The sequence below is a fragment of the Hemitrygon akajei genome, chromosome 3, assembly GCF_048418815.1.
Source record: "Hemitrygon akajei chromosome 3, sHemAka1.3, whole genome shotgun sequence".
Classification (NCBI taxonomy): Eukaryota; Metazoa; Chordata; class Chondrichthyes; order Myliobatiformes; family Dasyatidae; genus Hemitrygon; species Hemitrygon akajei.
The window spans coordinates 139074928-139102447 of record NC_133126.1 but is presented as its reverse complement, the minus strand read 5'-3'; the positions used below and the strand labels follow the sequence as shown (position 1 = coordinate 139102447).

The 27520-nt window shown below is 41.0% G+C and overlaps 1 protein-coding gene across 1 annotated transcript in view; it reads left to right on the top strand.

Moving 5' to 3' along the window:
* Positions 1–27520, top strand: part of slc25a36a (solute carrier family 25 member 36a) — a 70373-nt gene that overhangs the window by 21234 nt on the left and 21619 nt on the right. Inside the window, exons 2-3 of the mRNA XM_073040929.1 lie at positions 7524–7694; positions 21613–21690. Coding sequence (XP_072897030.1) covers positions 7524–7694; positions 21613–21690 — 249 coding nt within the window. The remainder of the gene's footprint in view (positions 1–7523; positions 7695–21612; positions 21691–27520) is intronic.

Genomic DNA, 27520 nt, shown 5'->3' with positions numbered 1-27520 from the left:
TGTTCCACTTACAGGTCAGTCCCAACAGAGGTGGTAGTATGGCATTATATAGACAGGATGCAGCAGCTCTTGAAATTCTCAATGTTTGCATACCCCTTGAAGTCACATGACATCAATTCATATATGGCAGTGAAATCGACTGTCGTTGCTTCGCTGATGAATTTATGCTCAGTGTTGTACTAAACCTGGACAAAGTATAGAAAGTAACACGAGGAATAAAAGGACTCTTGGTCTGGTCTTCTGTGTCCACCACAAAGCTGGTCCAGTCCTGACGAGACAGCTGGCAGTCTGTCTGGATCTTTTATAGGTTGTGTGTCTATTATCCCCAATCTATTTGTAGCAGATGCAAGAAGATGTTGGGCATGATGAGCATGTTATCCCGCAGAAACCACATTAAGCAGCCTCCATTTATAACCCAAAGTATTTATTCCCTCCTCCACCAGCATATCATGAATGTATTGCAGCTCCTCTATGAAATCCATTGCAATTATTTGCCTAAGTTGCACTGACAATACTTCCTTTGTCCATTACCATGGAAGTCAAGGTGAGCAAACAGAACAGAAAAGAGAACAGCACATGCAGCTTACGCACAATCCCAGCTTGGAAGTACGATGGACTCTGGTTAATTGGGTCATTGGTTAATCAGGGCAGTCATTTATTCGGGACAACTCTTAAAGAACAAAACAAATTGAGAAGATAGCTGGGATTCCCTCCGTTTATTTGGGGGGCACTGTGCTAGTTAATTTGGGTAGGAACCTGTTGCCAGACAGTTTTTAACTAGCTTCAGATGCGTGGACTTGGGTGACACTGCACCATGCTTAGAGCAAACAGCTTTTAAATACTGTCATTTGCAAGTGATTATGTTCATAATGCAGTGATTTTTGTCACTGATGGTGAGAAATAAACAGTAAGACAATTCAGAACTATTTTGCTCGCTTTAGTTTCAACCTTTCAGCCTTAGAGATGCCAGAAACAGCCAGGAGAGACACTATGAAATGGTTTGACTACAAGTTAAGAACCACAAAGAATATGGAGGTATGACAATCATCTTGAATGTTACAATGAAAATGAAGATTTGGAGGAAGCAATCATTGATAGCATTGTATGAAGGCAGTCCATTGTTTACACTAATTTTGTTGAATTACAGTCAATCAAAACAACCCAGCAGTGTAAACGGAATTCATCTATACTGTATAGTGGTATTGATAATTTGTGCTCTAATTTGTTATGTATTTCGTTTAAATACATATTTTTCTTAAGCTCCATCCTGCTACCTTTATAACCTTTTAGATCTATCATTACCTAGTTTTTGGAACCTTTTGTAAGCTTTTCTTCTTGACTAGATTTTCAACAGCCTTTGTACACCACAGTTCCTGTACTTTACTGTCCTTTTCCTGTATCATTGGAACATATCTCTGCAGAATGCCATGTAAATATCCCCTGAACATTGGTCACATTTCTGCTGTACATTTCCCTGTTCTCAACTTATGCTTCCAAGTTCCTGCCTGATGACTTCACATTTCCCCTTCAATTAAATGCTTTCCTAATTTGTCTGTTCCTATCCCTCTCCAATGCTGTGATAAAGGAGATAGAATATGGATCACTATCCCCAAAATGCTCTCCCACTGAGAGACCCGACACCTGACTAGGTTTATTTCCCAATATCAGATCAAGTATAGCCTCTTCTCTTGTAGGCTTATCTACATGTTGTTTCAGGAAACCTTCCTGAACACGCCTAACAAACTCCACTCCATCTTAACCCCTTGCTTTAGGGAGATGCCAATCAATATTTAGGAAATTAAAATCTCCCACCATGACAACCCTGCTATTGTCACACCTTTCCAGAATCTGTCTCCCTCTCTGCTCCTCGACATCCCTGATACTATTGGGTGGTCTATTTTTTTTTTAAAAGCACCCAGTAGAGTTATTGACCCTTCCTGTTTCTAACTTCCACCCACAGAGACTCAGTAGACAATCCCTCCATGACTTCCTCCTTTTCTGCAGCCATGACACTAAAGCTGATCAGCAGTGCCTTGCCCCCACTTCTTTTGCCTTCCTCCCTATCCTTTCTGAAACATCTAAAGCCTGGCACTCTAAGTGACCGTTCCTGCCCCTGAGCCATCCAAGTCTTCGTAATGGCAACAACACCATAGCTCCAAGTGCTGATTTACGCTCTAAACTCAACTGCGTTGTTCATGATGTTTCTTGCGTTTAAAATAGACACATCTCCAACCATCAATCTGAGTGTATCCCTTCTCTATTACCTGCCTATCTTCGTCCTGCACTGTCTCCAAACTTTCTCTATTTGTGAGCCAATTCTGCAGTTTCTTCAGTTTGGTTTCAGTCCAGCAATTCTAGTTTAAACTCTCTCCAATAGCCTTAGCAAACCTCCCTGCCAAGATATTGGTCCCCTTTGGATTCAAGTGCAACCCATCCTTTTTCTACAGGTCACGCCTGTCCCAAAAGAGGTCCCAATGATCCTGAAATCTGAATCCCTTGCCCCCTGCTCCAATCCCTCAGCCATGCATTTATTCTCATGGCACTGCATGCGTGGCACAGGCAGTAATCCCGAGATTACTACCTTTTGAGGTCCTGCTTCTCAACTTCCTTCCTAACTTCCTGTAGTCTGTTTTCAGGACCTCCTCCCTTTTCCTACCTATGTCATTAGTACCAATATGTACCAAGACCTCTGGCTGTTCACCTTCGCATGTTAGTGGGTAAACTACCATCCGCGTTTCTTTCCTGCGTCCACTGAATCACCTGTCTGACCCCCTAACTATAGAGTCCCCTCTTCATTGAAGATGAAGAATAGCTGCAGAAACTAACCTACTTAGCAGACATTTTTCATCATGTGAACCAGTTGAACTAGTCTCTGTAAGGCCCTGGACAAAATGTTTTGACTTCAAGTGACAAAATCCTTGGATTTAAAAGTAAACTGAATCTTTGAAAAAATCATGTTGCAAAAGGAAATCTTGAAATGTTTCCACTGTTGTTTGGGCTTGAGAGTGAAGAAGGACCAGAAAGTCTTGAGTCTTACTGAAAGCTACCTGGAAGAACTGCAGAACAGCATTGAACAGTAGTTGTTCCTCCCTTTCAATTCGTATCTGTGTGGGCGTGGGACCCTTTCTCTGAATCTTCTGCTCTGCCTGAGAACTTGACTTTGAGAGGAGGAGAAGAAGAACTTTGTGAGCTGTAGTCTGATAATGCCTTCAAGATGAGATTTACTGAGGAGACAGGTTCTAAATTTCTGTGAATGAAGAGTATCCTGTCATTCATAGGAAAGCAAGTAACATTTTGCCGTAGTTTTCAACTTCTTGCGTATGTGAGCAAGCTTTTTCTTGTTTAACAAGCATCAAGAGCAAGGATAAAGATCATCTCATTTCAGTTGAAAGTGAAATCTGTGTGTGCTTATCTCAAGTTTGATCCAAAAATGAGTATTTGTGCAGTAAAAAAAACAAACACAGGTTTCAAATGCTAGGCCTATATTTCAGCCTGACCATTACATTTTGTAAGGAAATGTTTTTTTCAAAGTTTTGTATAAAATTGTGTCTTGGGCTGTATTTTCATTTGTATTGCTTTGGCTTATGATTTTTAGTAACTTTACTATTTAACATTGTCAATAAATTTTCATGCTGTAAATAGCATTAATTAAAATTATTTTGCAATCTTTATTTCAATTAAATCTACCAAGCCTACCTTTAGAAAGATTAATTCCCATTTTCGCTTAAGCCAGTTATTTAACAGAAATTTATTATGTTTGCCTTATGAGTTTTTCCAAATTTGTGAAAGGAAAAGATTTATTTCAAGAAAGGTAAGCTGAGCTACCTGTTTTCAAGAAAGAAAGGTTGGCTTAAAAATTCATTCTCTACTCAAAACAGCATTGGCAATTACTTTTGGATTGCTATATCTTCAACTTACCGATCACGCTAACGTACTGTGATCTGTAGACATAATAATTTTTATACAGAGGTCCCCTGAGACCTGAAAATTATTTCAAGGTTTCCTCCAGGGCATGAAAGTTGAGAAAGACTGCTCTAGACATTGGGGTATATACTATACTAGTAACCATAGAAGATAACAGTGCAGTACAGGCCCTTCGGCCCATGATGTTCAGCCTATTCTAAGATCAATCGAATCCTTCTCTCCTTCCAATTTTCTTTTATTCATGACCCTATCTAAGAGTTTCTTAAATGTCCCTACTGTATCTGCCTCTACCACTGCTCCTGGCAGCACATTCCACACACCCAGCACTTTTTTTAAAAAAAAAAGAAAACTTGTTTCTGACATCCCTCCCCATACTTTCTTCCAATCATCTCAATGTTATGCCCTTTCTTTTTAGCCATTTTCACCTTGGGAAAATGTCTCAAGCTATCTACTCAACTGTCTTGTACACCTCTATCAAGTCACCTCTCATCCTACTTTGCTGCAAAGGGGAAACCCCTAGCTTGCTCAACCTGTCCTCATAAGACATGCTCTCTAAATCAAATAGCATCCTGGTAAATTTCCTCTGCACCCTCTTTCTAAAGCTTCCATATCTTTCTTAAAATGAGACCAGAACTGTACACAATATTCTAAGTGTGGTCTAACCAGGATTTTATGGACTGCAACATTTACTTTGCAGCTCTTGAACTCTGATCCCCTGACTAATGAAGGCCAGTACAATGTATGCCTTCTTAACAAGCCTATCAGCTTGAGTGGCAACTTTGAGGGATTTGTGGACCTGAATGCCAAGATCCCTCTTCCATCACACTGCTAAAATTCCTACCAATAACCTTGAATCACTTCGCATTTCTCAGGATTGAACTCCAAGTGCCACTTCTCAGCCTATCACTGCATCCTGTCAATGTTCTGTTATAATTTCAAATAACCTCTACACTGTCCACAGCTCCACCAGCCAAGGTGTCATATGCAAACTTACAAACCTGCCTTTCCACTGGAATGATTTGCCCACCATTGAAATAAGACATGCTGGTTGGTAATTCCCAGAGTTATATCTACTCCCTTTCTTGAACAAAGGAATAACATTTGCCACCCTCCGATCATCTGCTATACTCCTATGGCCTGGGGGGGATGCAAAGATCATTGCCAAAGATGCAGAAATCCTCTTCCCTTGCTCCCCATGGTGGTCTGGGGTATAACCTATCCAGATATTTTTCAAAAGTTCTAGCACGTCCTTTCTTGACATCAATGTGTTCTAACATACCAATCAACCTGTTTTATACACTGACCTCACAAATGTGAAGGTCTCTCTCACTGGTGATTATTGAAGCAAAGTATTCATTAAGGATTTCCCCTACCACCTCTGACTCTAGGCACATTTCCTCTTCTATCCTCGAGCAATCCTACCCTAGTGATATTATCAGAGTAAGCTGTAGCGCTTTTTTCTGTGCATTCTAGCTATCTGTGTTTCATGGGAGGAGGCATGAAAGGGATCACAATCACCGGCAGATGCTGGAAACCTTGAATAACATGCTCATAAAATGCTGAAGTTCACAAAAGGCAGCATTTTTGGAGTGAAATGGACAGTGGACGTTTCAAGTCAAAACCTTTTTAAGGGGAGGATATTGGGAAAATAAAAAATTTTAAAGAAAAGGGAAGGGAAATTCAATTGATCTGGCCTAAATGAAACAGTTTTAGTGAAATAATGTGTTTTGGAAATGTGTCAAATTTGAGTGATATTCAATACTAAACCATTAATCATGTTTTAAATAGTTTTTAAAAAAACAAATTGAAATCAACGCCAAATTTTCTAAACCTTATGTAGAGGCTGTAGGTTTAACTTGAGAGGGAAAATATTTTAGAGATGTCCATGGGGCAACTTTTTCACACAGGAGGTTGATATATGAAATGAGCTGCCAGAGAAGTAGGAGGTTGGCATCCAATACAACATTAAGATGACATTTAGACAGATACGTATATAGATAGAGTGATGTTGACCAAACACAGGAAAATGCAACAAGCTCAAGTAGACAACTTGGCTGGCACAAATGAGCTAGGCCTGTTTTTGTGCTGCATAATCTTAGGAATCAGTGCCTCTGCAGGAGAAAACACTGCTGTTTCTGCTAAAAATAACGGGGCAGATAACATTATGCCCTTCGACTTTTATGTGGATGATGCATAGGCAAACTTTTTTTAACATTTGCATGAGACATTTTGTTCTGCAGATGACATTAGATGTTCCTCTCCTTTGCCAACATTGACAGTATTCAGAACCTAGTTATACTTAGTTGTAAATGGCGTGGTCTGCCTAAAATCTAACATCAGTCATTCCTATTTTATATTCCAAAACATTCCAGACTCCTTTCTATTCCTTGAAAATGATTCAGGGATCTGCGCAAAGTATCCTTGAAAAAATGTAGCATTCTACTGCTTCTTGGATCCATTGGGCCTTTATCAGAAGAATATTTGGAATGGGATGGATAACTTTTGCCATGCATTGGGAGCACGCAAAAACGCATCTCATATCACTGCATTACCCTGTCACCTACTTCCATCCCCATCTGTAGAAGAGTTGAGTTCTGATATTCCTCTCATTAATCACCTCCAGAAGCTACAAAACTGGAATGCAAGCAAGTTTTGCCTTTTACCTTAGGCAACTGCTGAAAACAAAGGTGATTCCAAATAATCTTATAAGTAAGAATCTTTCATGAAACTGATTATGCTAAATTCAGCATATGAACTTTTTTATTTAGACAACTCTTTGATTTAATCTTTCTGGTACATGTCCAGCCAGAGTCCAGGAGTAGGCTGTTTGATTAATCTGGGTGTTGCTGCATATCTCTGCAAAGTTTACAGTGGAAAACTATTAAAATCCAAGAGTTGACAGTAGGATTTCCCTGTTTTACGTCAGCATCATAAAGGCACTGATATAGTGCCTTGAAAAAGTATTCAGCCCTCACACAAATGAGCATTACAAGCATAGATTTCAGTCAACTTAATTGAGAATTTTTATTTGTGAATCACATACTCCTTATTTCACAGAAGAGTCCAAGAAACAGGGAAAATTGTAAAGCATGAAAAAACAAAAACTTTTAAAAATAAACTGAAATAGCACTCTAGTCGTGGTGTAAAAATTGATATGAAGGTTAAACTGTCACATCTGCTACACCCTCACCTTTTAGTTTGATTGTCCTTCACCCATTTTGATTCCTTCTACACACATTTCTGTTTCAGTTGATCGGTTTAGTCGTTCAGCTCTTTAAGTTATTGATCATTGGCATCCTATTTGTTATCTTTGTTTAATTATGCACTGTGCTGTATACCTACAAAGTAATTAAGTGTTTTTTATTTGAAAAGTGGTCCATTACTCAATTTGTTACTTCCTTTAACAAAATACAAAAATTATTCTATAACATTTTTTGGGGGGGGGAATTAATATTTGGAATTCTAAAGTTTGCTCTCTTTTACTGGAACACTAATGCAGAAAACAAAAATGAACGTTTGAAACAAAATTCATATGATAAATCTAGCATGCCTAAGCCTTCACAGTACTGTAACTTTTTTTTTTCTCTCTCTTTTGGCAGCTGCGGGGGTACAGTTGGAGCCATTTTAACGTGTCCTCTGGAAGTGGTGAAAACTAGACTGCAATCATCATCTGTTACATTCTATATCCCAGAAGTTCATCTCAGCGCAATAAATGGAGCCCGTGTGGGTCGGGTGGCTCGTGTTTCACCTGGTCCTCTGCATTGTTTAAAGTAAGTATTGGACGTTTCCAAGATGGGAATCCAGCTTCAGGGCACCTTTTAGCTTGTACTGATTTGAAGTTTAAATTAAATAATCAGTTACAACTATAATGGATGCTTTCTGATACTTTAATCAAAGTGGGCATGTTCCAGTTACAAACCTAAATAATCTCAGCCAGCATTTTACCCGAGTATAATCCCCTAACCAAATTCATCTTCCAGTGAGAGTCTTGGCAGTCAGGAGTTAACAAATCTGGTTTCCAGCTGGAAAGCCTAAGAAGAGTTTATTCGTTGTATATGCCGGGAATTCATGAGACCCTTTTTCAAATCTGGTTCGCTTCTATTTTTATTTCACTAATGAATAATATGTTACAAGCCTTACCTTTGCATTTTTATGCACTGATGTGTTCAGCAAAGAAATGCATTTTATTGTATCTCCCAGCAAAATTGATTTCACAAGAATCCATAGTTTAGCTGAAGCAGGTGATAATGGTGCCTCATTTCTTGTCTAGCATTTGTGAATACTGTTTGCATCTATGAGATGAGTTTAAGGTATGTTAAGTCTCTCAAAGACATCTTCCTATCTGACCTTCACCAACTAACATCATTCTTAAAAAGTCTGTTATTCATACCGGATTGCTGTGCATATAAACCCACCAGCTGGCAGACTTTCAGTTTTGGGATCCAATCTGATCATTATTCCATTTTCTATTTGGAATCAGTGGTAATCAAAATAAATCATTAACGAAAATTTCTTACACCTATAGTTCCTCATATACCTACCATTTATGCCTTAAAATTTTGGGCAGATTTTTCACTCCACTGGGAGACACTATTTCTTTCAGCATGATCCTCAATCCAGTGACATCCCAGCAAATAGATTCTTTTACTGAAGGTGCTGTTTGCACAAAGGCCTCTTCTCTGCATGCTTCTCTGATGGAAGTAAAAGATGCAGTGAGTAGAAGAGAGGGTTGCAGAGCAGAAGAATTGTTGGAAATCAGTTGGAAAAACAATGGAGCACCCAATAAATTTTCTAATTTTCTCTTTAATGATAATTATAAGAGGAAAAGCCTAATGATCATCCAGACAAAGTGCCTATAACTGTAGATAGGAGGACTTCTAGATGCAGTGAGCATTTAATTTGTGGGAAAAAGTCGTATGGAAAGCACAACCCTACTCAAGCTTGGGAGTTTCAATGTCTTCTTGTAAGATTACAAGTTCCAGGCAAGACTGTATCTTTTTATAATTTGAGCATCAATTATATGACTTCCATCTGAAAATATCAATCCCATATTTGTGTTATTAATGACATACGATCTTGTAAAAGTTGGTAAGGGAATTAGAATTCAAAACTGAATAAAGAGAGGAGACATAAAAACAGAAAATGCAGGAATTACTTGCAGGTTAAGGTGCTTCTATGGAAAGTGAATTGATGTTCCCTTTTTTGAATCAGTGGCTGTTCATTGTGCCTCAAATGTAAAAGTTAAAGGTTTAGGCCAATAGACTTCCATTAGAGCTGGCCACGTTGGAAAGAAATGGCCGTACAAGATTTTGGATTGCAGTTTCCGTGACATAAAAGTGAATTATAGGTGTTTCCTATAATTATATATTAGGATAGTATAAAAGTTTAGACAGGTCCCAGTGGGATGGAGAATTTAAGGGATAGGTAAATGGAATTTGTAAACTCTGTTCTGCAAAGTTGTCACCTTTCTTTCATCCGATAGTAGTGTCTGGCTCTTTAGTGGGCAGAGAAAAGGTGAAAAAGCGGATGTTGCACTATGTGTCTTTTTTATGGAAAGATGCCGTGAGAAGAATATGGTTGGTGGAGATGGAACAATACATTGCTATGTTATCATGTCAATTGAGGAACTATGTGGGCTTAAAATCAACATTGGGCACTAATCCATTGCCCGTCAAGAAAGGGAAGAATCTTGACTTTGGACTATGTGAATGTGAGAGCAGGGTTGAAATTGGGTGTAAAGATGATAAATGATTTGACTTCTATGTACAAGTCAACTATATAGAAATGTAGTACCCAGATCATTTGAGTCAGTAGTGAACCAGAAAAAGAGGAATAGAATGGTTCTGATTAGGGCTGGAAAATAACTGTTTTCATGTCTCTCACCTGGAAGATGGCATGCAGGATCCTCTCACTACACCTTTGGATTGGTGGAAGTGAGTGAGTCAAAGAGGAATTGTTAATTGTGACGTTGTTTGCCCAGGTGTGCGTCTGTGGCGAGAAACCTGTTGAAACTCTATTCAAAGAAGCAAAGAGCCATGCTGCCATTTGTAATGTCGAATCAGGTTTGCAGGTCCAGCAAGTGTGACATAAAGCACTGACTGTGAATAAGTATATTAATCATTTATTTGCAAACATTTGACCAAATATTCATGTTCCCCATGTTACGGAAATTACAAACATTGCTTTGTTAAATGAGTGAGCGGAGCATACATTTCATGCACCACTTGCCTTAAATAAAGGAGGGAGAAAGAACCATCCACAAGTACTCTGTATACCCAGGATATGTATACCAGGCAGCTATCCAAATGGACCAAAAACTAACAAATCATTCTAAGAAGGATCTTTCAGTGAGGTCATTCTTCTTCGGCTGTCCATTGATTTTCAATGATGACTGAGGCCTGGGAAAGGTTGTATGGAAAACTTGCAGTTGGCCATGCTGCAAGTCTCCCCTCTCCACGCCACCGATGTTGTCCAAGGGAAGGGCATTAGGACTCGTAGAGCTTGGCACCGGTGTCGTTGCAAAGTTCAGTTCAGTTTCAGTTTATTATCATTTAGAAACCACAAATGCAATGCAGTTTTAAAAAAAATGAGACAACGTTCTCCAGAATGATATCACAAAAGCACACAACAAAACAGACTACACCAGAAAATCCACGTAACGTTTGGTAATCCCCAAATCCAGAGTCCGGAGAGGCTGCTGCGTATTAATATTGCACTACCATCTTAGCGTGTCCCCGGAAAGGAGCTCCAAATCCACCAGACAAAACAAGACTACCCAGACACACCAAGTCAAGAAACCAACTCTACCACCCAACAAACCAAAAACTAAAGCTACAAGACCTACCAAAACCACATAGTTACATATAGTTAACATATAGTTACAACAGCACAGACAATACCGTAATTCAGGGGTGTCAAACTCATTTTAGGTCATGGGCCGGATTGAGCAAAATGCAGATTCATGCGGGCCGGATCAGTCGGACGCGTGCGAACGCAGCTTTCGTTGCCTCCGTTTTTTCAGCCTGCTCTCATGTGTCTCAGTCTCTGCTATAACTACAAAGTGTTTCACTTTACAAATTCCGTTTCTTATGAAGAAGACTGCCAAATAAACACTAAAAACCCTGAAAACCTGGTACCTGAATAAACTCAGCATTAGCCATATCATACGCGCTTCGATTACTGGGGCCAGCTTTAATAGTAATTAGATATTATCTCGCGGGCCAAAGATAATTCCACCGCGGGCCGGATTTGGCCCGCGGGCCTTGAGTTTGACATATATGCCATAATTGATTTAAAAAAAACAGACCACGGGCACAGTGAAAATAGTCCAAAGATGATAAAAGACTATAAGTTCGAAAGAAACCACCACACGGTTTCCACAAGTCCTCAAGGTCCCGATAGACTCGTCATCCCACGCAGGTGGCAGAAGGGAATACCCCCGCTATGGACTTCCATGGCCGGACTCGGCCTCGCAGACGCAGCACACGGTCAAAGCGCCGCGATCGCAGCGGACTCCGGGTCTGTCGAACCTCCGAGCCTCTAACCATCCCCTCCGGCACAGCCTCTCTGAGCACCATCCTCTGCTGAGCGCACTACGACGCCCTCGCCACCAGCAACGCGACCCTGAGGACTGGGGGTCTGTTCTACTCAGCAGAGACCCAGACCTCACAACAGCAGCAGCAATGAAGAAGGCCCTCCTGGAGATTTCCAGATGTTCCTCCGTGCTCCCACGTCTACCCAGTTAGGATTGTGCACGGCACCCTGCTTAACAAATAACAGATATCAGCTCCGGAGTGGCCGATGCAAACTGCGTCGCGCCATCATCTTGGTCATGTGGTTTACAGCAATGTGTGGTTAAGTGCCTTGCTCAAGGACACACGCAGCCTCAGCTAAGGCTTGAACTAGCGACCTTCAGGTCACTAGACTGATGCCTTAACCACTTGGCCACACGCCTCACTCTTCTAAACTCCAGTGATTACAGGCCCGAGCTATCAAACACTCCACACACGTTAATCCTTTCATTTCCAGAATCATTGTTGTGAACCTTCTCTGGACCCTCTCCAATGCCAGCACATCATTTCTTAGATAAGAGGCCAAAAACTGCTTGCAATACTTAAAAGTGTGGTATGACCAATGCCTTATGAAGTCTTAGCATTACATCCTTGCTCTTATATTCTAGTCCTGTTGAAATGACTGTTAACATTGCATTTACCTTCCTTACCACTGGCTCATCTGCAAGTTAACTTTTGGGGAATCCTACACGAGGACTCCCAGGTCCTTTTGCACATTTGATTTTTTAAATATATTTTCTACTGGTTTAGAAAATAGCTTACACTTTTATTATGTCTGCCAATGTGCATGACCATATACTTCCCTAAACTATATTCCATCTGCCACCACTTTGCCCATTCTCCCAATCTATCCAAGTCCTGGAGACTCCGTGCTTCCTCAACATTACTTGCCCTTCCACCTATCTTCGTATTGTCCGCAAACTTGGCCTCAAAACCATCAATTCCGTCATCCAAAGCATTGACATATAACCTAAAAAGAAATCTCCCCAACACCAAACCCTGTGGAATACTGCTACTCACTGGCAGCCAACCAGAAAAGGCCCCCTTTATACCCATTCTTTGCCTCTTGCCAGTCAGTCTATCTTCTATCCATTCTAGGATCTTTCTTGTGGTTCCGTGGGCTCTTATCTTGAGTGGCACCTTGTTAAAAGCCGCCTGAAAATTCACATAAACAAAATCTCTTGACTCACCTTTGGCTATCTTGCATGTTATTTCCTCAAATAATTCCAACAGATCTGTAAGGCAAGATTTCCCCTTCAGGAAACTATGCTGACTTTGGCTTGTTTTATCATGTGCTCCCAAGTATCCCAAAACTTGTTCCGTAATGATGGACATCTTAACCACTGATGTCAAGCCAAATGGCCTATAATTTCCTTTCCTCTACCTCCCTCCATTCTTAAAGAGTAGAGGACGTTTGTAATTTTCCAGACCTCTGGAGCCACTGCAGGATCTGGTGATTCTTGAAAGATCATTACTTACAGGATTTGGAGGGTCACCAGTAGTTTAGAAATTGCTCGTAGTGTTACTAAGTCTGGTTCAGTCCCTTGATGGTTACAGTAGCATAATTCACCCATAATCTCATGAAGGAGCTTCAGTGTGGGGGGGGCAGAGTTATGCAATCGCGGTATGTTGGTTGATACCGACAGTTGCATTAGCAAGATTTATTCCTATGGGCAGTACAGACCTGTGCCCTCTTTACAGTTCTAGTTTAGTTATTAAAGTAAAACAGAATTTAACTCACTATGATTCAGGGCATAAACATACTGGCAGCCACCTTCTGAATGTATAAAACGCCTGGAGCACACCCAACAACTTGACTGTTTAGTATACAGCGCATATTCATAACTAAGATAGTGTTAGGAGTGTTCGATCTCTGTTTAGTTTTTGATCCTTAGGGTTCTTTTGGGAGTCAAAAATGACAAGCACTTTTAATTCAAGATTTAAGTTTGTTTTAGAGTACAAACATACAAATGCTAAGCAAACTAAAGAGCTGAGAAACAATGCTAAGAAGGGAATTAATGCTAACGGGTGTAAGTGAGAAAAGGGCATGCCGTGGGTGCTGTAGGTCCTTAATAATGGACGCTGCCTTTCTGAGACACCACTCCTTGAAGATGTCCTGGGTACTTTGTAGGCTAGTACCCAAGATGGAGCCAACTAAATTTACAACCCTCTGCAACTTTTTTCAGTCCTGTTTAGAAGCCCCCCCCCACCCCCCCATACCAGACAGTGATGCAGCCTGTCAGAATGCTCTCCATGGTACATCTTAGAAGTTTTTTAATGTATTTGTAGACATACCAAATCTCTTCAAAGTCCTAATGAAGTATAGTAGTTGTCTTGCTTTCTTTATAACTGCATCGATATGTTGGGACCAAGTTAGGTCCTCAGAGATCTTGACACCCAGGAACTTGAAGCTGCTCACTCTGTCCACTTCTGATTCCTCTGAGGATTGGTATGTGTTCCTTCATCTTACCCTTCCTGAAGTCCACAATCAGCTCTTTCATCTTACTGATGTTGAGTGCCAGGTTGTTGCTGCGACACTACTCTGTTCTCCTGTACTCCCTCTTGTCACCATCTGTAGATAAGTTAAAGAAAATTCCTTCAAAATAAATTAGTTAATAGGCTACATAAAATAAAACAATTACGTCAGGTGGGTAATGTGCTAATACTTAACTAATGAAAAATGAGAAAGGTGATAAACTGTTAGTTTAGCTACTATGCTGCTTTCTACCAGTGAGTGTGAAAAATACATGAGTTTCTTTAAAATTATATCTTATTAACAGTATCTTTTTTTAAAAAAAAAAGTTGATTCCAACAGGAGTGTTAGTGTCATGAGGTAGTTCACCACAAAACAGATGCACAGACTATCCTTCCAGGCAGTTCTTTTATCGGTTATCACTTGAGATTTTCTCAAGGATCTCAAACCTGGCAATAAGATCTGGTAATCAGGGATTTACTAAGTTACAACATCATTTCTATGAGTTTGATAAGCTTCGACCCATGGAGATAACATACACAATAGCAAGAACATAATCACAACCCATACATTTAGGTAACTGCATAAAGTCCATTGGAGATGCACAAATAACCTCCTAGGGGAGGGCCCAACAGCGCAAATACGGGGAATGTCTTTCAGGGTTGTCTCTGGCAAATCATACAGTTACTGATATTTTGCTTGCTAAGGTTGAAAATCTCTCATTTTCAATTATACCCATCATCGTTGTAGTCTTGCACATAGTGTGCTTTAGGCTATCTGTTCAGCTACTGATGCATCATGCTGTAATTGTACTAGTTCATTAAAGAATTTAGGAAGTATTGGCAACTTGATCACACTGGAGTACTACATGGCCATAAATATATGCTCTGCGTTGCCTTACATAAGGTGTCAGCTCTTTTGTTCCCTCTTGCTATTTCATGATTCCCATTAGTTTGAGCTGCAGAATTTTTTTTACAATAATTGTTGTAAGTAACTGAAAAGTAGGAAAATGTTGGTCGTTAATTCAGTGTTTTATCAGATTTCCGAAGAGGTGAAAAACTGATGTAGTTGGTCATAGCCCACAATTGTCCATTGTCATCTGCATAACAAAATTCAGTGTAAGTGCTTACAGCAGCACCAGCTGCAAGGGTGCAGACTTTTGTTCAGGTTGAGCAGAACAGGAGGGAAGGTAGCTTTGGAAAAACCGAAGAAAATAACATACAGACTTCCACCAGGTAACATTTTACAACAGGCAATCAAAATAGTACAGGATCTTAAGTACCATTGAGAAATGGGTTACTTAAAGTAAACTACATAGTCTATGGTGCTGGTGTTGGTGGAAGCAGAAACTTATCAAAGTTGCTTTGGCCCAGTGGCCAGGCTGTCTGCAAACAAAAACATACCCCTTAGGACATTCCCATGTCTTACCCCTATCGTGATCACCATCACCTTTCCGTTTTTTGTTGACCTGAATCAAAGAACTATAAAATTATACATGTAGAATAGCTCAGTTGCTGGACTCTGCAGAGAGTAATGCGGACAGTCCGGTGCATCTGTAGATGTGTACTCCCACTGTTCAGGACATTTACAGTGAAAGGTGTGTGAAAAGGGCCCAAAGGATCATTGGGGACTCAAGTCACCCCAACCACAAACTGTTGTAGCTGCTACCATCTGGGAAACGGTACTGCAACATAAAAGCCAAAACCAATAGGCTCTGGGAAATCATCTTCCACCAGGCCATCAGACTGATTAATTCACATTGATACAATTGTATTTCTATGCTAATTGACTGTCCTGTTTATTATAAATTGCATATTGCACATTTAGATGGAGACGTAACAAAGATTTTTACTCATGTATACAAAGGATGTAAGTAATAAAGTCAATTCAATTCAAATATGTCTATGCTGTTCAAAACAAAACTTACCAGTCACAAGTAGGTCATATGAGCCACATGTTAAAACCAAAGTTTACAGTGAAATTTTAAACAGAAGTTACTGTGGTAATGATTAACGAAAATGTCACTGCCAGAGACCCCCATCAGAGCAGCTGGGGCTCTAGCACTGAGTTGGTGCTGTAGGGACAAGAGGAAAGAGGGCTATAGTAGTGGTAGGGATTCCAGAGTTAGAGGAGTGGACATGAAATTCTGTGAATGAAAGAGACACCAAGACAGTATGTTGCCTCACAGGTGTGACGGCATCTTGGATCAGTCCACGGGGGAGGGTGAGCAGACAGAAGTCTTGGTACATATTGGCATCTTTGACATGGGTAGCAAAGGAGGTCCTGAAGAGAGAGTTTAGAAGCTAGGTAGAAAGTTGAAAGGAAGGACCATATAAGTAGCAATCTCTAGATTGCTGCCTGTGCCATGTACAAGTGAGGATAATAATGGGAGCATTTGGCAGATGAATGTGTGGCTGAGGAACTGGTGCATGGGACAGGGGCTCAGATTTCTGCATCATTGGGATCTTTTCTGTGGAAGGTATGCCTGTACAAAAGGGACGAGTAACCCAAGGGAAACCAGTATTCTTGTGGGTAAGTTTGCTAGAGATATTAGGGAGGATTTAAAATAATTTGGCAGTGGATAGGGCTGTTGGTTTACAAGCAGAGGTAATGTGTAGTGAGACTATCAGGAAGGACAGGCTGATGATAGCAAAATTGCAGTCAGTGGGATCAGTTGCAGTGTAGGAGGACGACAAAATTGTTAAGGCTTTTGGTTACAGGATTGAGTGTTTTACATGCATTTTACGGAATAATGTAGGTCTTGTAGTGCAGTTAGAAATTGGCAGGTATGAAGTTGTGAGCATCACTGAGTCATGGCTGAAAGAAGAATATAGTTTGGAGCTTAACATCCGTTGATACATGTTGTATCAAAAGGTTAGGTAGAGGGGGTTGTGTGGCTCTGTTGGTAAAAAATGAAATCAAATCCTTAGAAAGAGGTGACATAGGATCGGAAGATGTAGAATTCTTGTGGGTAGAGTCTCCTGTAGTACTATTGGGCACAATGTTCCCTCTAATTTTTAGTAGTCAGTGTGCACAAAAATCTTATGTTGTGCAAATTTGTTTCCTGTGACAAAAGTATGTGCGCACTGAATACACACATGGCACAGTTTATGTAGGTTTACAAAATATTTTGACATAAAACTGCACAGAATAACAACAAAATAACATACATATTTAAGTCACTCAGTTATTTTTTCTCTCTCCTGTCTTTGGCATTTACCCATTCTTTGTAAACTCTTATCTAGATTAATAGAACTTCCATCCAATGGATAGCTTTTGATTCTCATTAAGATATCCAAATGACATTCACCTAAACGGTTTCTCAGCTTGTTTTTGGGTTGATTCATTAGGCTAAAACCTCGCTCACAGTCTGCACTAGACGCCAAGAAAGGTTCCCTCAATGTCCATCAACTGTGCAAGGTTGCAAAACTGTTCATTTTGAAGTACAAATGCCACCATTTGAGCAAAGTTTGAAATCAGTTTGGATTTAATTTTTTCTTGCACTGAAAATTTGAAATCATTAAACTGTCTAACTATTACAGTATTTCCAGCTGGAAAATCATTATATTTTAGACATAAGGCATTAACAATCATCGCCAAATGCGAAGTTTACGATATGAACACTGTCCGCCAAAGATGGCTGCTGCCGTGATGCAGCTGTACAAACCAAAACTGGAAAGGTGAGGTGACCTAAGTTAGTGATGTGCATTGTGGTATTTGAAAAACCGACTAACTAGTTAACAGAAACATTTAGTATAACATTACTTTCAATAAGTATAATTATTAATTACTACATTATTTTAGGTAACTAACCTTTTGTGCGCACATTAATTTCGTTTGCTTGTGTATGTGTGTGCGCGCGCATGCGCGCACACACACACACACACACCCCCCCCCCCCCCTTAGAGGGAACATAGCCTAACAACAACCCAAGCAGACCCAGGTCAGTGCTTTCTGAGGTACTCCTGGTACAAAAGCTCAGATGGGTAGTATTTGACACTGCATCTGAGAATTATCTTCACCTAGAGATAAAATAGGATCAGAACAACATGTATTTAATCAAAGCAAACCAAAGATTAGTATGCAATTAAGTTGAATTGAATTGAGTTGACTTTATTTCTTACATCCTTCATATACATGAGTAAAAATCTTTTCTTTACATCGCCATCTAAATGCACAATCATAGTAATTTATAATAATTTCTCATAAATAGAACAGTAAATGTAATATAGCGTACACTCAAATCAACGTGAGTTCATCAGTCTGATGGCCTGGTGGAAGAAGCTGTCCTGGAGCCTGTTGGTCCTGGCTTTTATACTGTGGTACCGCTTCCCGGGTGGCAGCAACTGGAATAGATTGTGGTTGGGATGGCTTGGGTTCCCAGTGATCCTACAGGCCCTTTTAACACACCTGTCCTTGTAAATGTTCTAAATCATGGTAAGTTCACAACTACAGATGTGCTGGGCTGTCTGCACCACACTCTGCAAAGTCCTGTGAATAAGGGAGGTACAGTTCCCATACCAGGCAGTGATGCAGCCAGTCAGAGTGCTCTCAATTGTGCCCCTGTAGAAAGTTCTTAGGATTTGGGGGCCCATACCAAACTTCCTCAACCGTCTGAGATGAAAGAGGTGCTGTTGTGCCTTTTTCACCACACAGCTGGTGTGCACAGACCACGTGAAGTCCTCGATGATGTGGATGCTGAGGAAATTGAAGCTGTTTACCCTCTTAACCCCTGATCCACTAATGTCAATAGGGGCCAGCCCGTCTCCATTCCTCAGTAACCCACAACCAGCTCCTTTGTTTTTGCAACATTGAGGGAGAGGTTGTTTTCTTGACACCACTGTGTCAGAGAAATGACTTCTTCCCTGTAGGCCACCTTGTTATTGTTTGAGAAGCCCTATCAATGTAGTGTCATTGTCAAATTTAATTAGCAAATTGGAGCTGTGGGTGGCGTCACAGTCATGGGTATACAAGAGGTAAGGGGGGGAACTCAGCACGCAGCCGTGAGGGGCTCCGGTGTTGAGAGTCAGAGGGCTGGAGGTGAGGGAGCCCACTCTTACAACCTGCTGGTGATCTGACAAGAAGTCCAGGATCCAGCTGCACAAGGCAGGGTCAAGGCCGAGGTCTCTGAGCTTCTTGTCGAGCCTGGATGAAACTATGGTGTTAAATGCTAACTGTAGTCCAAGAACAGCATTCTCACATAAGCATCCTTCTCCAGATGTGTAAGGACGGTATGTAGAGCAGTGGCTATTGCGTCATCTGTCGATCAGTTGTGTCAGTAGGTGAATTGTAGGGGGTCCACTGCAGGTGGTAGCAAACTGCAGATGTAATCCTTGACCAGCCCTCTCAAAGCATTTGCTTATTATTGAGGTGAGTGCGACAGGACACCAGTCATTCAGGCATATTACCTTGGTCTTTTTTGGTACAGGGACAATGGTGGATAATTTGAAGCAGGAGGGCACTCTACACTGGGAGAGGGAGAGATTAAAAATGTCTGTAAACAAAGTGAGATGGAATCTGCCAAAATCTGATTTGATTTTTTTTCTGGTTAAATTATGCATGCCTGTGTTTTTTTTTCCAGAATAGTCGATCAACAACTTTTTAAATAAAAGTTTAAAATCTACAGTTAATTGGAGGTGTGTGTTTCATGATAAATTCTCAGTGGTGCTCCAATGTGGTAGTTTTGTCAAACTCGTGGTCCCCTGACCACGAACATCTAACGATCAAATCACGTAAGTTCCATTTACCTAGGGAATTCTCCACAATCCTGATAGTTTACATACCACCAGCTGCTGACTATAATCAAGCACTTGAGATACTGCATGATGCCATGTCCAGAAAAGAAACCATTCATCTTGGCACATTTCAAATCAGAGTCTGGGACTTCAACTAGCTTGTTTGAAGAAATTCCTGGCCCACTGCTGTCAGAAGAACAGTTATGGGATTGCTTGGAGTTGGTGGACTTACCAGTGGATCTGAATGATAACTCCATGGTCATCGCAGGCTTTATTAAAAACACTTCTAGATGAGTGTATCCCCACAAAATAATTCGGAGTCTTCCCTAACCAGAAGCCCTAGATGAACCATGAAATCTGTAATATGCTGAGGACCAGATTAAAGGCATTTAAGTCTACTGACCAAGTAAATTGCATGAGGTCCAGGTATGATCTACAGAAAGTCATCTCATGGGTGAAATGGCAGTTGTGGATTAAAATTGAAGGATGCTCAACAGTTGTGGCAGGGCTTGAATGCTACCACCTTTTATAAAGTAAAATCAAATGACGTAGGTGCAACAGGGCTTTGTTTTCATATGAGCCAAATGCCTTCTGTGTTCACTTTCACTATCAAACTAGGGAGGAACCAGCAGGAACTCCCACAGCCCTTGATGGTCCTATGATTTCAGTTTCTGAAGCTGATGTATGAACAGCCGTCAGGAGGATGAATCCATGAAAGCAGCCAGCCCGGATGGAGTACCTGGCCAAGACCTATGGTGATCAACTAGCTGAAGTGTTCACTGAGATCTTTAACTTCGCACTTCAGCAGTCTGAGATACCCACCTGCTTTAAGCAGGCTTCAGTTATACCAGTACCCAAGAAGAACTTGGTAACCTGCCTCAGCCAGTACCACTTGCATCCACAGTGATGAAGTGTTTTGAGAGGTTGGTGATGAAACATATCAATTCCTGCCTGAAAAGTGACATAGGTCTACCAGAGCAGTAGGTCCACAGCAGATGCTGTCTGCTGAGCAGCAGGACAGAAACTTTAAATTACTCATTGTTTTCATTTCAGAGGTCCTGACCTGGGCCCAGCATATAATTGCATTTACGAAGAAAGCATGACAGTGCCTCTACTTAGGAGTCTGCAAAGATTCAGCATGACATCTAAAACTTTGACTGTTGTGGATGGGTAGTGGAGAGTATATTGAAAGGTTGCATCACAGTTTGATATGGAAACACCAATGGCCTTGAACTGAAAATCCTATAAAAAGTAGCAGATGTAGCCAATTCATCACAGGTAAAGCCCTCCCCACATTGAGCACATCTACATGGAGTGTTATCGCAGGAGAGCAGCATCCATCATCAGGAACCTCACCACCCAGGTCATGTCCTCTCTTCGCTGCTGCCGTCAAGAAGGTACAGGAGCCTGATGACACACCACCAGGTCTAGGAACAGTTATTAACCCTCAATCATTTGGCTTCTGAACCAAAGTTGAGTGAAGTTGACTTCACTCAACTTCACTTGTCCATCATTGAAATGTTCCCACAACATATGGACTCCATTTCAAGGACTCTTCATCTCATGTTCTCGATATTTATTTATTGATTTATTATTTATTTTGTATTTGCACAATTTGTTCTGTTTTGCACACTGATTAAATGCCCATATCCGTTTCCGTGATACACTTCATCCGCTAAACTTTCCCCATCTACGTTGACCTCAGATAAAGGCAGTGCAGTAATCATAATTAGCATAGGTTTTCTCAGACTCTTAAAGCTTGCAAAACTTAATGAATTAATTATAGCAAATAGCCATCCTCTGTGATAAGTTGGTTTCTGTTCTGATGGAACATATTTTGTATTATCCACAAATGTACCTTTTCAGATGAATAATCAGTTTCTGAACTGTGCAACTTAACTTCTTGTAGGATGATTCTAGAAAAAGAAGGTCCCCGGTCTCTCTTCAGAGGGCTTGGTCCAAATCTGATAGGTGTCGCACCATCCAGGTAAGCAGTAAAATTAGATATTGTTATTTAGGAAGACTTTTATCGTGAAATCCTCTGCTAATGCATTCATGGAGAGTTTTTGTAGTACTTGTTTTGATACTTTTGTTATTTAACAGGCTTTGAAAAATTGTGGTCTCAACTATAAGCCAGGACAGTGGAAAAGGTAAGGGGCTAGAGAAGAAGGAATCTGATAGAAGAAAATGGACAATGGGAGAAAAGGAAGGAGGAGGGGCTCCACAGAGAGATGATAGGCAAGTGAGGAGAAGAGCTAGGAGGCTAGAGTAGGGAATTGAAGACGAGGGAAAAATATAAATATAATATAAATATAAAGAGTTGCTCCTCCAGCCTGAGAGGATGATAAAAGAGGGGGCCATGGACTAACATGTCAGAATGGGAATTGAGATGGGAATTAAAATTCCTTTGTGGAATTCCGCATTTGGTAGATGGAACAGAAGTAGAATTTATGCTGGGTCTCAAAAATGTAGAGTAGACTGCCTCAGGAGCACCAGATACAATTGACAACCTAATGGATTCACAGATGAAGCGTTGCCTCAGCTGGAAGGATTGTTTGAGGCCCTGAATGGAGATGAGGGAGAGGTGAATGGGCAAGTGTAGCATTTTGTGTTGCTTACAGGGATATGTGCCAAGAGGGAGATTGGTGGGGAGGAACAAGGAAATCACCAAGTGTGATCGCAGTGTAAAGCAGAGAGTGGAGTGGAGGTAAAGATGTGCTTGGCCATAGGATCCCATTAAAGATGGTGGGAGTTGTGTAGAATAATGTGTTGGTTGCTGAGGCTCTTGGGCTGGTAGGTGAGGACAAAGAAGAACTCTATCTCTGTTAAGGCAGCAGGAAGATGTGGTGAGTGCAGATGTATGGGAAATAGAGGACATCCAGGTGAGGGCAGCATCAATGGTTGAGCAAAGGAAACCCCATTCTTTGATGTCCTGGTAAGGAAAGCCTCGCCCTGGGAACAGATGTGACAGAAATGAAGGAAAGGAGAAAAGGGAATAGCATTTTTACTGGAGGCAGGATGGGAGGAGTTACAGTCAAGATAGCCATGGGAATCGGAAGGTTTATAAAAGACGTCAGTAGACATTTTGTCTCCAGAGATGGAGACTGAGATTCTGAAAGGGGGGGGGGGGGGGGGGGAGGTGTCAGAAAAGGACCAAGTGAACTTAAATGCAGGGTGGAAGCTGGACACAAAGTTAATGAAATTGACAAGCTCAGCATGGGTGCATGAAGCAGCACTTTGTCATTTGTCACTGTAACACAGGAAGAGTTGGGGAGCATGAGGTTAATCAATTTCATCTACTTCGCCCCAACTTCCACCCGGCCCATTCATCCCTCCCTCCTGGCACGTATACCTGCAAGCAACAGAAATGCTACACCTGCACATTCACCTCGTCCCTTACATCCATTCAGCTCCCAGACAGTTCTTCCAGGTGAGGCAACATTTCAGCTGCAAGTCTGTGTGTTGATCACTTATTTTATCTGCTGCTCCCAAATCAACCTCTTCTACATTGGAGAGACCCGACATAAATTGAGAAGCAGCTTTGTCAACCACATCTACTCCATCTGCGGAAGAAGAAATTCTGTGAGGCCAACAATTTTAATCCCTGCTTCCTGCCCCCATTCCTGTTCCGACATGTTGGTCCATTGCCTTGTCTTCTGTTATCAGGAGGCCATTCTTAGGGCGAAGAACTAACACTTTATATTCCGTCTAGGTAGCCTCCAGTCTGATGGCATGAGCATCAATTTTCCCCTCCTCCCCTCCCCTCCTCTTCTATTCCCCACTCTAGCCTCTTATCTCTTTTCTTCAGCTGCCTATCACCTCCCCCTGATGCCCGTCTTTCTTCTTTCTGTCCTGTGGTCCTCTCTGCTCTCCTATCAGATCTTTCTTCTCCAGCACTTTACCTTTCTCACCCACCTGGCTTTACCTCCTTGCCTTCCCCTCACCTATTTATTCTGGTATCTTCCCCCTTCCTTTCTAGTCTTGTAGAAGGGTCTCTCCCCAAAACTTCAATTGTTTATTCATTTCCATAGATACTGACTGCACTATGTGTTTGCATGTTGCTCTTAGATGAAGACCAAGCAGAGCAAACCTAGTATCAGACAAATGAAGTTAGATATGGAAAGGGTTTTGAAGAACAAACCAATAACAAATATTGGGGGTGTGGAATATTTGAAGGCTTAAGTTCATTGTGCTTTATTATAAGTAAATAATAGGGGTTGTAATACTAATACTTTCAGAAAGCTTTGGAGTAGGGATTAAGCAGGGAAATTGAGGAAATTCGGTATATCAGCTTTAAGTTTTAAAAAGACGTTGCCACTCTGATTTTGGTAACAAGGCATTTTTTTTTTCAACTGGCACTAACTAATGGATAGAAACATAGAAACATAGAAAATAGGTGCAGGAGTAGGCTATTCGGCCCTTAGAGCCTGCACCGCCATTCAGTATGATCATGGCTGATCATCCAACTCAGAACCCTGTACCTGCTTTCTCTCCATACCCCCTGATCCCTTTAGCCACAAGGGCCATATCTAACTCCCTCTTAAATCTAGCCAATGAACCGGACTCAACTGTTTCCTGTGGCAGAGAATTCCAGATTCACCACTCTCTGTGTGAAAAAGTTTTTCCTCATCCTAAAAGGCTTCCCCTTTATCCTTAATCTGTGACCCCTCATTCTGGACTTCCCCAACATTGGAAACAATCTTCCTGCATCTAGCCTGTCCAATCCCTTTAGAATTTTATATGTTTCAATAAGATCCCCCCTCAATCTTCTAAATTCTAGTGAGTATAAGCCTAGTCGATCCAGTCTTTCTTCATATGAAAGTCCTGCCATCCCAGGAATCAATCTGGTGAACCTTCTTTGTACTCCCTCTATGGCAAGAATGTCTTTCCTCAGATTAGGGGACAAAAACTGCACACAATACTCTAGGTGCGGTCTCACCAAGGCCTTGTACAACTGCAGTAGAACCTCCCTGCTCCTGTACTCAAATCCTTTTGCTATGAATGCCAACATACCATTTGCCTTTTTCACTGCCTGCTGTACCTGCATGCCCACCTTCAATGACTGGTGTACAATGACACCCAGGTCTCGTTGCACCTCTCCTTTTCCTAATCGGCCACCATTCAGATAATAATCTGTTTTCCTGTTCTTGCAACCAAAGTGGATAACCTCACATTTATCCACATTAAATTGCATCTGTCATGAATTTGCCCACTCACCTAACCTATCCAAGTCACCCTGCATCCTCTTAGATTCCTCCTCACAGCTAACACCGCCGCCCAGCTTTGTGTCATCTGCAAACTTGGAGATGCTGCATTTAATTTCCTCATCTAAATCATTAATATGTATTGTAAACAACTGGAGTCCCAGCACTGAGCCTGGCAGTACCCCACTAGTCACTGCCTGCCATTCTGAAAAGGTCCCGTTTACTCCCACTCTTTGCTTCCTGTCTGCCAACCAATTCTCTATCCACATCAATACCATACCCCCAATACAGTGTGCTTTAAGTTTGCACACTAATCTCCTGTGTGGGACCTTGTCAAAAGCCTTTTGAAAATCTAAATATACCACATCCACTGGCTCTCCCCTATCCACTCTACTAGTTACATTTTCAAAAAATTCTATAAGATTCGTCAGACATGATTTTCCTTTCACAAATCCATGCTGACTTTGTCCGATGATTTCACCTCTTTCCAAATGTGCTGTTATCATATCTTTGATAACCGACTCTAGCATTTTCCCCACCACTGATGTCAGACTCACCGGTCTATAATTCCCCCCTCCAATCCTCAGGAACTAATCCAGAATCTAAGGAGTTTTGAAAAATTATCACTAATGCATCCACTATTTCTTGGGCTACTTCCTTAAGCACTCTGGGATGCAGACCATCTGGCCCTGGGGATTTATCTGCCTTTAATCCCTTCAATTTACCTAACACCACTTCCCTACTGACATGTATTTCCCTCAGTTCCTCCATCTCACTAGACCCTCGGTCCCTTACTATTTCCGGAAGATTACTTCTGTCCTCCTTAGTGAAGACAGAACCAAAGTAGTTATTTAATTGGTCTGCCATGTCTTTGTTCCCTATGATCAATTCACCTGTTTCTGACTGTAAAGGACCTACATTTGTCTTGACCAATCTTTTTCCTTTCACGTATCTATAAAAGCTTTTACAGTCAGTTTTTATGTTCCCTGCCAGCTTTCTCTCATAATCTTTTTTCCCTTTCCTAATTAAGCCCTTTGTCCTCCTCTGCTGGTCTCTGAATTTCTCCCAGTCCTCAGGTGTGCCGCTTTTTTTTTGCTAATTTATATGTTTCTTCTTTGGACTTGATACTATCCCTAATTTGCCTTGTCAGCCACGGGTGCACTACCTTCCCTGGTTTATTCTTTTGCCAAACTGGGATGAACAATTGTTGTAATTCATCCATACGATTTTTAAATGCTTGCCATTGCATATCCACCGTCAACCCTTAAAGTATCATTTGCCAGTCTATCTTAGCTAATTCACGTCTCATACCTTCAAAGTTACCCTTCTTTAAGTTCAGAACCTTTGTTTCTGAATTAACTATGTCACTCTTCATCCCAAGGGGCCTCGCACGACAAGATTGCTAACTAACCCTTCCTCATTGCTCAATACCCAATCTAGAATCGCCTGCTCTCTAGTTGGTTCCTCGACATGTTGGTTCAGAAAACCATCCCGCATACATTCCAAGAAATCCTCTTCCTCAGCACCCTTACCAATTTTGTTCACCCAATCTATATGTAGATTGAAGTCACCCATTATAACTACTGTTCCTTTATTGCACGCATTTTTAATTTCCTGTTTAATGCCATCCCCAACCTCTACTACTGTTAGGTAGCCTGTACACAACTCCCACCAGCGTTTTATGCCCCTTAGTGTTATGCAGCTCTCCCCATATCAATTCCACACCCTCCAGGCTAATGTCCTTCCTTTCTATTGCGTTAATCTCCTCTCTAACCAGCAATGCTACCCCACCTCCTTTTCTTTCCTGTCTATCCCTCCTGAATATTGAATATTCCTGGATGTTGAGCTCCCATCCTTGGTCACCCTGGAGCCATGTCTCTGTGATCCCAACTATATCATATTCATTAATAACTATCTGCACATTCAATTCATCCACCTTGTTACGAATGCTCCTCGCATTGACACACAAAGCCTTCAGGCTTGTTTGTACAACACTCTTAGCCCTTATACAATTATGTTGAAAAGTGGCCCTTTTTGCTTTTTGCAATCTGAAGTTTCATTAATACAGTTAAAATTATTTTTCAAAAGTAACCACTTTTACTCCTATCTTCTACCTGTGAATACCTAATTTTGAATCAATTAATAAAAAAATACATTCAAGACCATTTACCACACTTCATTTGTATACAGTTTTTATATATAACATCAATTTCAAAGTACATCTTGGCTGAATCCGCCATTGAACTGGTATACAGTGAGTGAAAACTTTGTATCCTTAGTATTTCATTCTTTTTGTGAGGCCAGTTCTCAGAAAAGTACTGTAAGCAAAAAGACTTTTAAACCATTAAAATGTGCCAAATTTGTGTTTTGTGTGCTGACTTGGCTAGTTTGTGCTCACAACTAGCAAGTTATTTGTTTATCTTCTATATATAAATGTATCAAAACAGGCTGATATAATTAGAGCATCTATTAGCGTGTTGGAAGTGAAATTTGTAATTTGAGAGAGAAAATGGCTTCCATCCATTTAGTAGAATTAGGGTTATCTCATTTCTTTTTCCGCTAACTACAACATAGGTGATTTGCTTATCTTCAGTGCTATTTGCCCATAATCTA